The following is a 17,727-nucleotide window of genomic DNA, read 5'->3' on the forward strand; positions in this document are numbered from 1 at the left end:
GAAGGTGTGTTGTGAGCAATATCAAGAGAAGGCTTAATTGGTATGTGGTGTCACACTCATTGATTTGCATCTTACAGCGTTTTTTTCGGTTATTAACCTCAACTTGCAATGTAAACATCGTACTTTTTGCGCTGCCTACATAATTTGCAGACATTTTAAACTTTTTCCGATATCTTAGAGGTGGGAAATAATTAATTTATTACTCTTTTGTGTTTTACCATCTAATGTGTTCTTATTGTGCATAGCCTTCAGTAGACCTGCTTTATTTGTAATAATAATACCAATAATTGGCAGTGAGTAGCTTACTTTACATTTTTCCCGCTGAATAACATGATGCATTCTCTTTGGTTCTCCTAAAACGGTGCTTGGGAACACTTTAAATGCGGAAATATTTAATTTGGGGGTGTGTTGTAACTACTGTCAAGAATTCATCAAGAGTAGGTCTAATTAGTTACATTTGGTCTGTGTATTTACCCGCTTAGCCTAGCATTTTATCTAATACGTATTTTTCTGCAATTATAAGCTTGGCCAGGTTACTTTCACGAAAATGAAATATTAATCCTACATTATCGATTGTCAACTGTTATTAGACGTGGAAGTCTAACACTGGGTTCATAATTTAGAATTTTGGACACTCATTTGGCGAACACGTTTTTACGTGGAAACGAACTCATGATTTCTTTTACATTGTAGGCGTATGTGACTTCATATTGACTGACTTGAGTCTTAGAGCTTTTTTGTGTATTGACCTCAACAAACAGTATAAACATGTCACTTTTCGGACTGCCAACGTATTTTGCAGACTTTTAGAGTTTTTTTCAATATCTTAAATGTGAAAAATAATTAATTTACGACTCCGTTGCGTTTTTTGGCAATGGAGCAAATTATTGGACGTAATAAGAAATCGTATACAAAGATCAAATATCTTCGATTAAACAATGCTGGTGGCAGTAAGCACACCTCTTCTGCAGTGCAATCACCTGTTCGTGACAGGAGCAAGCAGACTGTGCAACAGGACTTGATTTTATTTCGGGTTTTCAGTATTTTTACATTTAACAAAAATCTCATTTTCAGCTAATATTAATTCCTAATCCATAATTTATATTTTATATACAAGTGATCCTTCTTAATTGTTTAAAGAGAGACATGGTATCTACTCGTTCCAGTATACCACGGCTAGAATATTTCATGGCCTTGGCATGTGACCAGAGGCGATGATACTGACGTTGTGAATCCTGGAACGGTCTTCGAGATAAAATGCTGATACTGAAACACGGTCACTCCTCCCCCCTTCCGTTTGCGTGGTTTCCACCTTCTCAAATGGCCAGATGTCATGAATTCTGGTATGGCCTTGGACATATGGAAGTGCAGGTGCTGATGTCAGTACAATATGACACGCGAAATTGTCTCATACTTATACTGCATCAGCGTTTTAGGCAGAAACGGCAGTGCACTGCTAATATGAACTGGGTCCCTCATTCACTATCTTTCATCAAAGCTATACCAACTATGAAACCTCCAGAGATCACGTGGTTTCCTGTAGCGCCTATTGTCTCAAAACTTGGAGTTGCTTGTGTAATAAAATATACTTGTGGGAAAGTGTTCCTGTCAGAAGCACTTTCTTGGATGCTGTTAAGAATGATGATTTTACCATCAGCTGATTACCTTTTGACCAATAATTTTGTAGAATGCTTCTCCAAGTTCCATATAACTTATGCAATCTTTGGAGATTATGCTGATCCACTACGCCTTTTGTTATAAATAGAAAATATAAAGTTATACTCTCACCTCTTGGACTGCATTTCTGACTGTTTTGTAAACCAAACTGGAACGTAGCCTTCCTGGTAAGATGAAGTATAGCAATTAGTTTACGTTGCCAACGTTTAACAACAAAATAAATGAGCAATTTCTACTTCCTTGCTTCATAACGCCCTCACGTCTTCGTGTATTTTTAGTTTAATTTCTGGTGTGTGTACTTGTTGAAAACAATTTTCTACTTTGCAAGCAATTCTGCCTGCTCTGCAGCATTTTCTTTGCATGCTTCTGCTCAATTTAAGTAACAATTCATTTTTGGCTTAGCACTCATATCCCCTTTCAACAGTATGGACCCCAGTTATACTTTGATTAACGATGTCATAGAACAAGGTAAGGATAAATGGTATAAAGCATACTACGACAATCATTCCATTAGTCATCCGAGCAGGACCATTATTTTTGTGTCAAGAATTAGGCAACAGATCATTTCCGTGTATGTGGCGCTTCATCTGACCGATACTTTTCTAGCAAGTACGCTTTATTTGTTTTACTCGTAAAAGTGTTTTAATTACAGAGTACACGAGGATAGAAAATCAGTCAATCGACACTGTGAGATTTTAGACCCACTGTCAAACACCTGCATAAAGTATTTTACAGGCAATCTCATAATATTATTGGCAGTGCTCCAGAATGTCATCGGAAACTAGTTCAAATAAATTAACACAGTTATTTTGTACAGCTCTGCTAACATATCTACGACAGTCCCAAATACAGCCTATCCAAAGATGCGACGGTGGGTGGTACATTTAACTGTTATCGTGGGCTGTGGTGTGGATCGTCTCAGTTCCTCTTCTTCCCCTTTGGCACGGGGCAAGAGGCCCCCACCAAGCAGGACGATATTTTGCGAATGACGAGGTACAGTACGAGCAGCGCCGCTGCCATCGTGGCCACTACGAAGGCAGCGACGTCTAGCAGCAGGTACTGGTACCAGGCCAGGTCCAGCGCGGCGGACCTCAGGTGCGGCGCCCCCTGGTGCCTGATGACGTACTCCACCCAGTAGACCGCCTCCTCCAGCGGCGGCCGGGGGCGGTCCCGGAACAGCCGAGACAGCTGCTTGGCGCGCTCGTAATACCTGTAAAAGAGGAAAGGACAGAGCATAGTTAGAACAACATCTGACAACATAATACTTCTGAGAAATTATCCACTCCTCAGATCCTAAAAACAAATTATCGTCACTAGGTAAGAGGCAGTTACGTAATTGTGCACAGCAGGTAACGATACGCGTTCAGTATTTGAACCTTGCGATGAACCTGACGACTTTCTTTAGAGTCCTATATGTAACGAACATATAGGCAACTGGAATTCTTCAATACGAGGCAAATAAAACTGGCCGCCTATTTTCAGAAGACAGAAAATAAGACGATAAGCTGACAGATATTACTGATTCACTTTGTTCGATTTACTTTCATCTGAATATCTGACTGAAATCACCGTATATCTTTAATTCATTCATCCTAGTTTGAGTCAAGTAGTTCAGTGCCTTCACAGAAAAGTATTTGCGAAATTTTGTACCTGGCTGCACGTTCAGAGACCGTTGAAAGGAAAACAGCCCTCGTGCACTATTTTCAACAAATTAACCTGGTTTCAACACTGCTAGGAGTGCCTTCATCAGAATTTAAATCAATGAATGGTCTATATTCTATAACATGGTCACAGAATTATGACTAAAAACGTGTGATAGGGTTAAGTATGTTATAAATGACATATAAGTACTGCGAGTCTTTCACGATGATTCCGTACTTATACCATATCATACGATTTTAGTCATAATTCTGTCACCATGTTATAGAATATAGACCATTTTTTGATTTAAATTCTGAGGAAGACGCTCCTAGCAGTGTTGAAACTAGGCTAATTTGTTAAAAATAGTGACCGAGGGCTGTTTTCCTTTCACTTGTGAAAATATTTGCGGTTGCCTGTGTGGAACATCATAGTACACAGGCATGCAACTCTCTATCCGAAGTAAATTTTTGAACGTGGGTTGGACGTTCTTCAGGGTTCCAAAATATCACGTGGGGAGAAACCGGGACTGCACGGAGGGTGTGGATGGGCCACGTGTCCCCAAGGTTGTTTTCGAATATGCAGCAGAAGTCTCGATGGAAAGCTGGAAAGCCCTTTCTCACACTCCACGCGATTTCTATACTTTTGGAGCCCTGAAGAGAGACACTGGTGGCCGTGGATTAGTTTCAGACAAAGACCTGCACTGAAGAGTCAGTTTTGATTACAGCTTTTTTATTTATTTATTTAAATCTGGTTTGATCGGGATGTTCTTAGCTAACCTCTGCTTTTTTTATCGTTCGGGTGGCGCCAGACGGTGGTCGGTCGCACTCTGATACGGAACACTTTCGGATGTAGAAGTCACAAAGCAAGCACAAGAAATGCAGTCCTATGCCAGATGGTTATTGTATCCCCAGGATGTCCGGAAGGGATGGTGAACTGCCGTCAGAAAATGAATCTATCTCAGAGGACCTGCTGTTGAACGTGACTCTTTCTCCACTTACCTCAATGGTTTGTCTTCCCACAGCCTGTGTCGTTTTCTCCTCCACCATCTGCAGTCTCTTTTGGCAAACCGCATACGGAGGTCACCGCCACGTGGTAGTGTCTTGATGGGTCTACCACTGGACAACGCGCTGCTTCTGTTTCTTTGGCGGACGACGTAGTGGAGAAATTGGAATGCGTTGTGTATTCCGTGGGTTGGCGCGTTCCACCAGTTGTACCTCCCACCATCTTCATCAAAGTAACCACCACGCTTGGACTGTCTTTTGCGGTCTACCTCGGCTGTCTGCCACTGGTAGACCCCATGTCTCGGCTGTAGGAGTGCCAGAACAGACATATCGCCTATCTACGGTCTGTCATCATCACTCCTGCCATAAATAAACTGGAGATGCTCAACGATATACTTCGAGCGGCGGACTGAGAGGTGGCTCTCTTACAAGAAGTGCATATCAGTAGTTTCGTTGACCAGTTTCGGAAAATTCCTTTCGTCTCCCATGAGTCAGATACCGGTAGCGGTGTGGCGATCCTCACCCATGAAGGATTACCTGTCGGTGTCCAATATCTACTGGATACGAGGGGCATATCTTTCACACACTTCTGTGTCCGAATTATTAACAATTATGCTCTTTGAGGATTGGGAAAGAGTAGGAAATGCTCCACCTTCTTTCTGCCGGCAGTCTTACCTCTTTTTGTAGGGCGGCATGATGCGTTGGTGCTGGATGGTAATTTTAATTCCACCCTCCACCCCAAGGATCAACTGCTGCGACATTCACCTTGCACAGAGTTTGGCAGGATCGTCAGCCGTCTCCGACTTGTGGACACGTCGGAACAAGTTCAAGACGACCGCCTCAGTTTCACGCAGTACACCACACATTCGTCGCTTTTATACTTCTTGCTCGCTGGTGGTAGAAACCCAACTGACTGAGATTTGCCCCGTCACACTTTTACGATCATGAAGTGTATGTCTGCACGTTCACACTTGACCACCAGAGGATGTGGCATGGAAGGGGTATTTGGAAGCTGAATGTGGCCCTATTGGCGTCTTCCAACGGTCTGCAGCTTATCGAGGTGACTTGAGATTCATGTGGTCGCTGCGGCAGTGCTTATCCATCCTTGTTGTTTGATGGCGTATAGTACAGACTTGGCAGTTTGGAGGAGGCAATCCCTGAACTATTATTACTACCTTGAAGGGATGGTGGTGCTAGCACACAGTTATAACCATTTGTTATTGGAAACTGTTTTGATGTACCACCTTCTAGCAGACAACTGACGATGGTTCTGAGCTTTGATTCACTGATGACGATGGCAGGCAGCACCTGCTGGGGCATTGGACGTGCCCTTCACGTCCAGTACGTTATGTGGTGCACTAACAACTCCCATTCACAGCTGTTACTGAAGAAGTCTCTTGGCTCACATTCAGTGCAATACCAGAGGAGGAGGCATTGGCATTGGAGGCACCATTAACACAGGATGAAGTCCTCAATGCTATCCAATTGGGAGCTCCAAGACGGTCACCTGACACTGCCAGCATCCCTCTCGAATTTTAACGTGTTTTCCAACGTTCCTAAACGCCCACGTTATCTGTGGAGAACTGATGTTCCCCATGGTGAGGGTCCCCGATGTCTTCCTGCAAGATCCAATTGCCGCTATTCACAATCCCCATTGAGGTCCACACATCAGACACTATCGTTTCTTGACCCTGCTAAATAGCGACATGAAGATTTTTATACATCTTTCGGCAGCTTGACTCTAGAGGATGGCCATTCAAGCTGTGTCCTATTATCAGGCATAGCTAGCTTGAGCTACTGCTGCTACAGAGACCTGATTGCCTACTTCGAGATCAACATTAGCGTGCAGCTTTGGCATCCTTAACCTTCAGCAAGGCATCTGATCGAATCGATCATTCTTTTCTTACAACTGTCCTCTGTCGAGGTGGTCACACGTCTCCGGCACAGTGCGACATCCTCGCACCAGTTCCTTCACAGTGGGATAATATGTGCGACTTCAGAAAGTTTACAGTTTGTACCACCAATTCCTTCATATGCTCCATGCCTGCAAATTTAGCACAAAGTGCTTCTTCCTGCACAGAACAATGAATCCTATCATTCGTTGTAATTTTTTGCACTTTCATTATCAAGTAAACCTTAAAATTCTTTTGGCATTTTTTAATGTAATTCCATAGCAAATTTGCATTGCGTGTTGGTTATGCAACTGTATGTTGGTTGGTTGGTTGGTTCGGGGTATAAATGGACAAAACTACAGGGTCATCAGTCCCTCAACTGTATCTCATAATAGGTATAGAGAATTTTTAGACTCATCTTCTATCGTTCATGTTCATTTTTAAAGGTTTGTGACGATAGACAATTTTCTGCAAACAGCCACTGGATCTGTAAACTTCTTTTACACCACAAACAAACAGCAAAGGCAAACAAATAGCAAAGGGTAAAGAACCACGATTATACCGAACTGAAGAAAGCTGTGCCGACAGAAGAAAGTCGCGATTCAAAATGAAGCGTCGCGCTTTACTGAGTGCTGCTGAGAAGTGCCAGACAAAGCAGAGAGAGGCCGGTCGTCAGTCTGCACAGACCCGGCACATTGGGCTCGTGTGCAGTTTGGCAGGCCATGGCCAGCCCTGATCTACTGGATAACTATGGATGCCGGTCGGAGTGGCCGTTTGTGGGCGGTGGTGTTGTCTGTATCAACGTTGCCCTTCCAGACGATTGTGGTGAAATACAGGAAGACATGCAGAACGTTGACAAATGGTGCAAGGACTGGCAGTTGACTCTGAAGGTAAGTGAATGTAACTTATTGCGCATAAAAAGACGAAGAGATTCTCTAGCGCTCGATTACTCCACCAGCAATGCATCACTGGGACCAGCATGTATCATAAAAATACATAGGAGTAAGCTTTCGGAGCGATCTGAAGTGAAATGATCACATAAAACAAACTCATAGAAGAACGGATGCCAGGTTGACATTCATTGCAAGAATTTCAAACGTAGTTGTACCACTGAATAACGGGTTTACGAAATTCTCGTTCTACCGATTCTCGACTATTGTTCCTGTCTTGGAGGTTTACCAAGTTGGATTAATAGACCGAGAGCATTACTAAGATGCTCAAAAAACTCAAGTGGCAGAAGCTACAAGGGAGGAGTTGCACAGTTCGGAGAGGTTTATATTTGAAATTCCGAGACAGTGCTGCTTCCTAGCACATACATCTCGCGAAATGATGACGACGTGAAAATCATTCAACTACATGCCATACGGTGCTTTATGAACTGTCATTCTTCACAGGCAACATTCCCGACTGGAACAGGCTTTGAGCACTATGGGACTTCTGAGGTCATCAGTCCCCTAGAACTTAGAACTACTTAAACCTAACTAACCTAAGGGCATCACAAACATCCATGCCCGAGGCAGGATTCGAACCTGCAACCGTTGCGGTCGCACGGTTCCAGATTGGCAGTGGAACAGGAAAGGAGTGAAAAGTCAGTGGCAGCAGAAGTGTCATCCGTCACAGACTGCTAGGTGGCTTGGGGTGTATGGAGGTGTATGTAAATATCCAGATCTCATAATGTTATCGCATTTGCGAGGATGGTTATCGTTTAAGCCCCATTTTCTAGGCGCTGTTCGATCACTTGTCTCTCTCTGTGTTCCCTCGGTGTTACTTATCTCGACTTTCGCAACAGGAAACTCGTACAGAATTAGAAAACATTTCGTTACAGAGAAGTGTGAAGGCGTGCCAGATTGGAGGCGGCTCACCTCGGGTCGTTGAGCAGCTGGTTGAGGGCGGCGGCCAGCGTGCCTCGGCTGAGGTCTCGGTAGAGCAGCTTGAGGCCGCTGCCGCCGGCCACGACGCGGTCCGCGTTGAGGAACTGGTCGTCGAACATGGGCGTGGCGAGCATGGGCACGCCCGCCGCCACCGCCTCCTGGGTGCCCATCAGGCCGGAGTGCGTGATGAACACGCGCACGTGCGGGTGGTCTGCAAGCGGGAACACGTTCACTGACCAACTGGAGCGAGTTGCAAGGACTTTTAACAAACACTTTCTATATCTAATAACACAATGTGGTTTTATATTATAAAGTGCAATTGGAGAAGCAAGAGAATATGTTAAAAATGTCACTCCATAAAGCTTTAAGCAACTAGAACTAGGAGCAACATCCTTCACCGAAATTAATAAATCTCTAAAAAACCAGAAGCTCATGTGATGTTGATAGAATTTCAAACAGAATTACGAAAACTTCTTTACACTTCATAAATAATGTCCTTAATAAGACGTGTAATGCATCACTGGCAAAGTAAAATTTTCCAGACACCTTGAAATATTCCATTTCTAAACCTCTTCAATAGAAAGGTGGCAAGAAAGACACAGTTATCTCCCAGTTTCCTTACTGACGGCTTTTTCCAAAATATTCGGGAAAGGAATTTACACAAGAGTAGGCTAACAATTAGCAAAAAATTTACTTAGCGTATCACAGCTAAGATTCCAGGAAGGTGGCTCGACTGAGAACGCTATTTATACATTCACTCATCAAAGCCATAAATAACAAAATATCGTCGGTTCCTATTTTCTGTGCTCTTTCCAGACGTTGTTACAGAGACTACGGCCTAATATGTACTGTACTACGCAGCCACAGTTACAGCATGTGTTGAAAATGTTTACCATGTGCCTCAATACATACATGTACTCGCTGTAGCATATTCTGTCTCACACATTCACATTAAAAGTGTCAAGGGCAGCATGAATATGCTCCTCCAGTGTCTCCACAACCTCAGTGGGCTCTCCATACATGATACTTTTGAGACAGAGTATGATTGAATAAATGGTCTCTAGGATGGTAACCATGAATTTCCAGACATAAGTCCATTAGACCTTTTTTGTTCCGTACCATCTCATCGATCAATCCCTAGACTTTGTACATAGTGGAAAAAATCACCCTATATATGTCAATAGTCTTCCACTTAACATTAAACAAGAAAAACAGATACTTTTTGCAGACAATACCCCACTGGAGGAACAGCAACAGTAGAATTATTAAGTCGTTCTGAGAAAAGTAACTCTCTCCAAATTGTAAAAAAAGAAACACTATATTCAATTCTGTGCAGCCTATACAGTCATACAAAAACTGATGTAGCATATAACCAGGAGTCAGTAAATACGGTAGGATGCTCCAAAATTCTGGATTTAGATGTTGATTGCAACTTGAACTGGAAGAAATATGTTACTAACTTTTTGAAATATTAAAGTTCAGCTAATTTTGTTCTTTGCATAATTGCTAACCTCAGAAACACACTAATTAATCTTGTGACATAGCTTGTAAGGTACTGATTGTACAAAAGCGAGCACTAAGAATAATATGTGGTGTTCATCCATTGAGATCATTTAGGTATCTAAGCATTTTAACTGTGCCATATATTCCACAATTACATTCATCATAATTAATCCAACACAGTTTAAGAAGGATAGTGAGAGCCATACTGACAGCACTTTATGGAAAATGATCTTTATTATCCAGGAGTGAAGGTGTCATGGCTCAGAAAGCTGGTCGATGTCCAGCAATAAACATGTATGCCCAGCAACATAAAATGTCTGGCAGGTTGCAAAGAAATTTTTATAGCTAACCTAAAACCATATTTCCAGAAAAATGCAGTTAACTAAAAGAAGAAAAATTAAAATAAATACAAGAAAGTCATAAGTATCAATAATATTACTAGAAAAAATCTACATAATTGAGTTCCAGATTCAACACATTAATCTCCCAAATATTAATCAATTAATATCAATCAGTAACACAAAAATATTTTATCCACATGGTCCTTTCATACGAATGTGGATAAATAATCTTATGATAGAAACCGAACTGGCTCACACCAATCTGAACTCAGATCATATAAGAATCTGTCAGTATGAGCTCTTGAAAACAAATATGCTGTTATCCATAAGGTAACTTACGATTATTATCATAACTTATCGATCATGATAACACATATAAATCAATGATTTAATAATGAAGAGTTTATTTATTCTTCATGTCACCTGAAAAATATTATCATTGAATATAGAAAGACCAACCAAAAACTATATACAAGTAAAATGTTAAGCTCTATAGAGTCTCTTCGTCCTAAAGATAAATTTAAGCCTTTTTACTTTAAAGTTACATTCAAAAATTTATTATGAAGCAACTGATTTCTCATCAAGCCATTCATTCCACTGACTAATTAAGAGACTGATGATTATGCTACCTTTGCATAGTCAAAATACTGTGGATCTTTAAAAAAGTACTCAAGAAGCATGCCGAAGCTTGAAATATTATCAAAAGAACATGTTTTTTATAAACAGGTGGATATCGATTTTGCCTAGTTCCTTACAACAAGTTAAGAGCAGTGGATATTCAATACAAGTAAATACACTAATTTTATCAGTATTACAAAGCTTATTAAATTAAATCTAAAATCTTAATAAACCACATAATTAAATAATGAATCAAATTCTAAAATAATAAACTAAAGTGTAATGTGAAGGATAGATGGTTTAAACCTTTCTGTTATATTCTAAAATAAGTGAATTATAGGTTAATAAGTTTAAAGCTTATCCCTTAAAAAATAAATAAGTTAATATTTGTAATTAAAAAATTAAGTATAAACATATCTACTTTCAAAAATTAAATTTTTTCTTAATAAACTAGATATCTTAGAAAACGATTAACATATCATTTCTACAATTAACAATAATTATGACACAAAAACTATAAGTTATTTGTAAATCGTCCTAAAATGAGTCAAGCAAAATACTTGCTAAAATTTTGATAAATCTTGATACAAAAGATACAACAAATTAAATCTACTCTAACACATTTAATGTAATATTTCATAAATCACTTACATTATCAATAAACTATGATATAAAAATAATAAGACAGTATAATACAATATAATTATTTCCTTTAAATAATTAAATAAACTAAAACTCAGTACAATAAAATCTATAATCAAGACATTCTGATTTGCGCAGAAAAATTTTCAGTGCAAGTGAAGCACCTTGCTAATAAGTTATGTCTTGAATCTCTTCCTAGACACAATACATCTATTATGTTACAACCTATTTCATCTGCATTGAAGCTATCTTAAATATTCTACTAAAATAATCCATTTGAGAGCTATGGGTGATGTGTACACACCTCAGAGTCAATGTCAATTGAATTAACTAACTAACATCACTATCAAATCCACCTTCATTAACAGTATTTCACCATCAAATGCTTTATAAGCAAAAATCTATATTGGCTTTAAGTGTAATTCTACGAGTAGAAACAAAACATCCCCCCACGTGTTCATTGTGTTAATACCAATAGTGTATACATGTCCTGTAAACTTACTCATCACATATTGTTTCAATAAAAGAGGTCATTCAAATCATGTATCGAACATGCAATGAAATAACTAACTAATATATATTTAAAGGGTTGACAATGATTCATGCGCCTTGGCATATGAAGATGCAAACAGACCAAAGTTTACAATCTGCCCAGTTGCCTTATACAGTGCACAATGTCAGCCCTCAACGAAAGAAGAAGAGTATGGTGTTGCTGTTGTGGAAACATAGTAGCTTTGGTGGATGTCTGCTCAAGAATTTCGTTATCATGGAACTAATGATGAAATTCCATGGTGGTATGGAATTGTACCTATGGTTGAAAACGAAGGGGAAACCATCTTCATTGGTATCGACACACACTTAGAGCAGATCAAGAAACAACAACAAATCGTTTGTTTTGGCTGAAAGACGTCTGTAAACGACGTATCGGGTGACCAAAGCAACGATGCGGAGATACCCTTCATATTGACCTCAAGATGGCGGGTTTCCAGCCGTAAGAAGAACAAGATGGCGCCACATGAAGACTGGCAGCCAGAAGAGCGGAGTCCACCACATTGAGGGAGAAACGATGAATAAGGGGAAATCTAATTGTACACATATTTCTATAACATTCTTCTCTTTTTATTTATACACCGGGAGAGTTTCGATTCGCTATAGCACATGTCAACAACAAGAAATACTTTTTCATAAAAGTGACTTACTTGTATATGTAGCACGACACCTTGGCAACAGGAGGATAGCGTCATAGTGGTGAATGCACAGAGTGTCACAAGAAAGCCCAGATCAATCTTAAGAGCAACTACTCATTTACCGACACAACACGAAAAAACATCTGAAAGGCAAAGTTTAAATTCTGAAGCGACCTATAGAGCTAACCAAATGGGAAAGCCAGGACGCATGATATCATTGCTCCCTCACTGTACCAGGCCACACAAGCGCACGCACCATAGACACTACTGCTGTCCTTGTGGATTTCTATTCAATTGTAGAGGTCGAGTCAACAGGTGAGCCTTCTGTTGGTCGACACTGCTTGACTATAGTTCAATTCTTTTATCTTGGCGGTTCGCGCATGCCCGCCCAGGCGCGGGATATTGCTGCGTTGCCAGTTGCAAACGACTCAAGCGCCAAGAGAAGCAGCGCCATAGTATAGTAAGGAAACTTAGGTTTAGGGGGGGAGCTCGCAATTTATGAAATAAAGCCACCACGGCCGCATGAACCCTTTCTCTGCTACAGAGACGTGCTCTCCGCATTCCGCGCTGTGTGGGATTTTACACAAAACTGAATTGTGGACGTAATAAAACACAGAAAGTAAAATATATTGTCAGTGAGGCGCAATGCGCAAAAAACTTGTGTTTGTCACAACGGACAGTAAATACTTGCCAAAACATAGATCAGTTGACGAAAACATTGCGTCAGACAATCAAGTAGCTCGGCAACGTACGAGCCGAAATTCTGCTCTAAATAATACTTTTAATACTGCCGCAAAGAATATATTTCAATACGAACAGTAAAAGAGCGACTGCGGAAGAGGAGATATACAAACAAAACAGATAACATGAATATTGTATGCGTGCCTTTTCATTGTTTTTAATTGCTGTGAAAAGAAATATTGGAGGACAAAATTAGAAAAACCGAAAACTTATTATGATTATAATGAAGACACAAAGAACTAGAAATTTCAAAAAATTACATTCAAACGAATAAAATTCATGAAGTAAGGCACTTCGATACTGTTTTTAAATAAACAAAATATTGATCACCTAACAAGGTTTGAACTCAAAACCCTTCTCTTAGCAGTCAGACAGCTTAACCCTTACACTAAGGCAGCTCGTCTACAGCTTAACCATACGCTAACACAGCTCGTCTACAGCTTAACCCTTACGCTAACACAGCTCGTCTTTCATACCAATTCCTGGATCACGCGCAATATCAACAATCACTGTTGGTATGACTATGAATTATTCACGTTTCATCGAAGTACAATAGGAAATAAACAATTACCGCCGTTCTTTATTGCGAAAAAGCGGTTCGTGAGAATGATCCAAACACCTTTCCTTGCTATCGCCTGAATTAGGAGGGTTATTGCTTGTTTGGTTTAATTAATTAATAGAATATGAAGCAATTGGTATAAAGAATGCTTCTTCCAAACTTCTATAAAAGAAGTCTGCTATCAAGACATTGCTTTTGTTCATTTACTTTATTTATAACTGAACGTTTCTAAAACTGAAGACACTCGTCAATGCTCTGCACTGCAGTCAAGCTCTGGCAACGTCGTTTTCTGTTCTTTGGCTGACTGTCATAAATGACGCGCACTTTAGTCGCATTTAGACTTCCTTGAAGCACCATGTCCTGTTGGAGGGACGTTTTCTGCTGTGAGTTGCAGAGCTGTAGTGTGTACTACTGAGCCGAGACTGATGGGGTACTGAGACTGTCACCAACCAGCTGTCATCTTGAGGGTGAGCTATTTCTTCCTGGTATCTGCAGCAGGCACGATGCTGACAGCATTTCTGTCCTCAAGGGAGGCTGCAGCATTCCTCTGCATAACTACACACACTCCAAGCACAGCTGGAGGTTGCCACACCTGGGCAATGATCTTCGACTTCAACAAGAATGTTCTGGAGATCAATTAACAGAGCTGCATGCTACCGTCCTTCCTGTTGGTAGCACTACTGGGATCGTAGTCCACTTGGGACGCAAGAGTTGCCACTTCGAGCTTGCAAAGCGTGTGTGCTCCAAAAGCACGCGTAAGGTGCCGATTTACTGGGGGAAACCACTGTGTACTTCTGATTAATACATATATTCTTTATGCTTTCGAGCGTCTGACAGATCTTCGCCAATGTCCCAAGCCTGACGACTGTGGGTAACATGGATTGGCCCTCTACAGCGTATAAATGTGCTGGGCAGCATGAACAGTGTTCGCCATGCTAACGCACCGTGGTGCTTTGGATATCATCACACTGCCTCTGTTGATATCTACTCGCCTTTCTCCAAACATTTCCCGACTTTAAGTTCGCGACACGACTGGACGACCCTATCTGTCCTCTCATACTGTGCCGTTTGGCATGTCTTTGCCTATCGATAGGTTCGTGGTGGTCGAAGGGCTGCATGTCGTGCACCACTGGGAGGATGGCGACGGCAGCCAGGAAGGTCGTTACATGGGGGATTGCAGAACGATAACAAGGAAGCGAAGGCTGTGCGTGTGGCAGGATGTAATGGAACGTGTGTGTAACAAGTGAGGCTACGGAAGTCGTTCTTCTGTGACTGTCGTGGAAATTTGCAGTGGTTGCCGTGATTAAATCTGTGGAGACTTTGAGTCACCGCCTTCAGAGAGGAATGAGGACTGTACAGCATGGACGTGATGGTATATTGCTTTCCGTTAATGGGGCACGTAGGAACAACCTCTTGTTCTCTGGTAGAGAAAACCTGATACAAGGCACTGTTATGTGGTAGTGTTTGAGAGCAATTCCATGTGTAAGTGAATTGGCTGTGCTGAAATTGCATTACTCATTGCTTGTAGTCATTGTGTTTTACCGCAAACACAATGGATGGTATAGTTGGTTTTTGCCTTGTCGCCCCCTAAGTATCTCTCACATAACGATGAGACGTTATTGGTGATTGTTTACCTATCGCATTAGTAAATGTGCTGTGATGTGAGTATAAGTCCACAGTGTTGTAAAAACTAAACTGGGTTATAGTGCATTTCCCGATATCAAATCATTTTCACCTAACGCTAACCTAACGCTAACTGTGTCATTGGACATGACGTTGATTTTTCTGTATCCTGCTGGGGAGCAGGAACTATATTGTAGAGTATCTACCTGTTATCTGTGTGGACAATAAACGGAAAGGTCCGAATAAGTAACGGCAGCTAAAGTGGAACTGTACCATACGTGATAGTAGATGATCTTTACATTCTACGAGCATATTAATGTGCTTTTAAATTTATTATTGTATGAAGATGTAGTTTTGAATTTTAGTAATGCTACTGGTTGTTTCAGATTTTAGTAATGCAGTTGCTGATCTTAAGTGAAAATTTTCAATTAAGAGTGTAGGGGGCCCTATGTACAAAATTATAAAATCGTGCTGTGTGGATACAGAACGACTGGGAGTAGCTGAAAGGTTCACGCTGAAATTGTGTTGGAATAGTCCTGAGTTGGGTTCGATTTGAAGCCATATATTTCCTGTCAGTATTATGGGGTTGTTATTGTCACTATGAAATGGGGGCTAACTTATTTGTCTGCAATTAATGTTTGAATGGAGCTGACGCATCATGAACTTTGTCTTTCTGTAACAGCTTGTTGCTCATAAATTAATCCTGCTTCGTAAACTACTCGTGTTAGTTTTTCTATGAAGGAAAAATAATGTGACCAGTGGTAGTAATGGGATGGTTGTGTTTGATGGTCAACAACGGAGGTGAAGCATGTGTCGCGCTTGACTGTGCAAGTTCAGTGCGCACTAGGCATTCGTGCAAGTTGTCTACGAGTAGTGCACACTTCGTATTTGTATTCAGACGCCGAGGTCGACGTACAATGAAAGATCTAACAAAGTTTCAAAGAGGGCAGATTGTGGGGGCCCGATTAGCTGGAGCATCAGTAACCGAGACACCCAACTTATTGAAAGTTTCAAGAGCAACTTCTTCAACATTCATGACAACCTGCACAAAACATGGAAAGACATCATCGTGTCAACGTAACAGTGGGCGCAAATGAAAAGCAGATGTCAGAGATCGTCGTGCGCTAACACGAATTGTGTCAAACCATCACAAAACTACGGTAGCTAAAGTGAGTGCAGAGTTCAATAGCCATCTTCGGGACCCAGTATCTATCGACACTGTCCGCCGAGAACTCCATAAAGCGAATGTTCATGGACGAGCAGCTATACCTAAACCATTAGTGACCGAGCAGCGTAAAACATGATGTCAGAAGCATAAATCCTGGTCGGTTGATCAGTGGAAACATACCACATGGTGCGACGAGTCAATGTTTTCGTTACTTCCAACATCGGGCCGTGTTTATGTCTGGAGAGTGCTAAAAGAAGCCTACTATCCTTATTGCTTGATTCCAGTGGTTAAGCATGGAGGGGGAAGTGTGATGGTGTGGCAATCATATAATGGCATTCCGCTGGTCCCATCATTACTCTCAAAGGCCGTGTAGTTAAGTAGTTGAAGTTCCATGGCCCAGTACGCAAGTCTCGTGGGGTCGTTATGTTCTTACATGGCGTTGAGATGGCTCTCCTTGCCATCGACTCCACATTTGTAATTACAATTCCAAAAACGCTGCTACGTCAGATCGTTTCAATCATTGCAACAGGCCTGTCGAAAAATAGTAATCGTCATGTTATCTGTAAGTAAACGGTACAATAATTCTGGTACAATATTCCCTAACATTACCAGTAAATGCTACCTAGGAAACATTAATTTCTTAGATACTTCTGATGGGTTTGACATCCATACGTTATGTTGGTTCCGTCACTGTGTCTTTATTTTAATTACACTCTATTAGTGTTCTTCGAGTAATAACGGTTGATTGTACTAGATTTGACTCTTATCAGATGTAATTTTCAGATTGCCGTCACTTTCTATAGAGCTACGTCTGTTAATACTAGATTTCTTAAACCCCTTAAAAATCTATAAATTATTTCAGCACTGCCGGTATTTCAGATAAGACACACTATAGTATATTTATTCACAGTTACAAACAGTACAAAAACAAAAATAATAAGCTATTTCTAGTTATGCTTGCATTGAGACATGTTCCTTTCCTTGTATCATCCGTCTGCTGTACGAAAAATTACAGCCAAACACCTTATGTCAAAACTCTAAACGTAACGTAGTTATATTAGTTTATCCCCATTTTGATGACTGTTTTATCGGTAAAGAAACAGATATTTACACGTCCTTTGCATTCGCCGCCACACTTTAATTCTTTGGTGACACCAGTGATACTGTATAGGATAAAGCCAGTCTAGTAATGTATGTCTGTGCGTCGGTGGTCTTGCGTAATCTCTGATTATTTCGTAATATTTTGGGTCTCTATCCGTTTTA

General features: G+C 40.8%; 1 protein-coding gene across 1 annotated transcript in view; it reads right to left on the reverse strand.

The window, feature by feature from the left end:
* Window positions 1-2,526: 2,526 nt before the first annotated feature.
* The window catches only part of LOC124616638 (UDP-glycosyltransferase UGT5-like), a 113,835-nt gene continuing 98,634 nt past the window's right edge, over window positions 2,527-17,727 (reverse strand). Inside the window, exons 4-5 of the mRNA XM_047144965.1 lie at window positions 8,074-8,293; window positions 2,527-2,887 (exon numbers count right to left, since the gene is read on the reverse strand). Coding sequence (XP_047000921.1) covers window positions 2,596-2,887; window positions 8,074-8,293 — 512 coding nt within the window. The 3' untranslated portion in view covers window positions 2,527-2,595. The remainder of the gene's footprint in view (window positions 2,888-8,073; window positions 8,294-17,727) is intronic.

This window comes from Schistocerca americana, chromosome 5 (assembly GCF_021461395.2).
Source record: "Schistocerca americana isolate TAMUIC-IGC-003095 chromosome 5, iqSchAmer2.1, whole genome shotgun sequence".
Taxonomy (NCBI): Eukaryota; Metazoa; Arthropoda; class Insecta; order Orthoptera; family Acrididae; genus Schistocerca; species Schistocerca americana.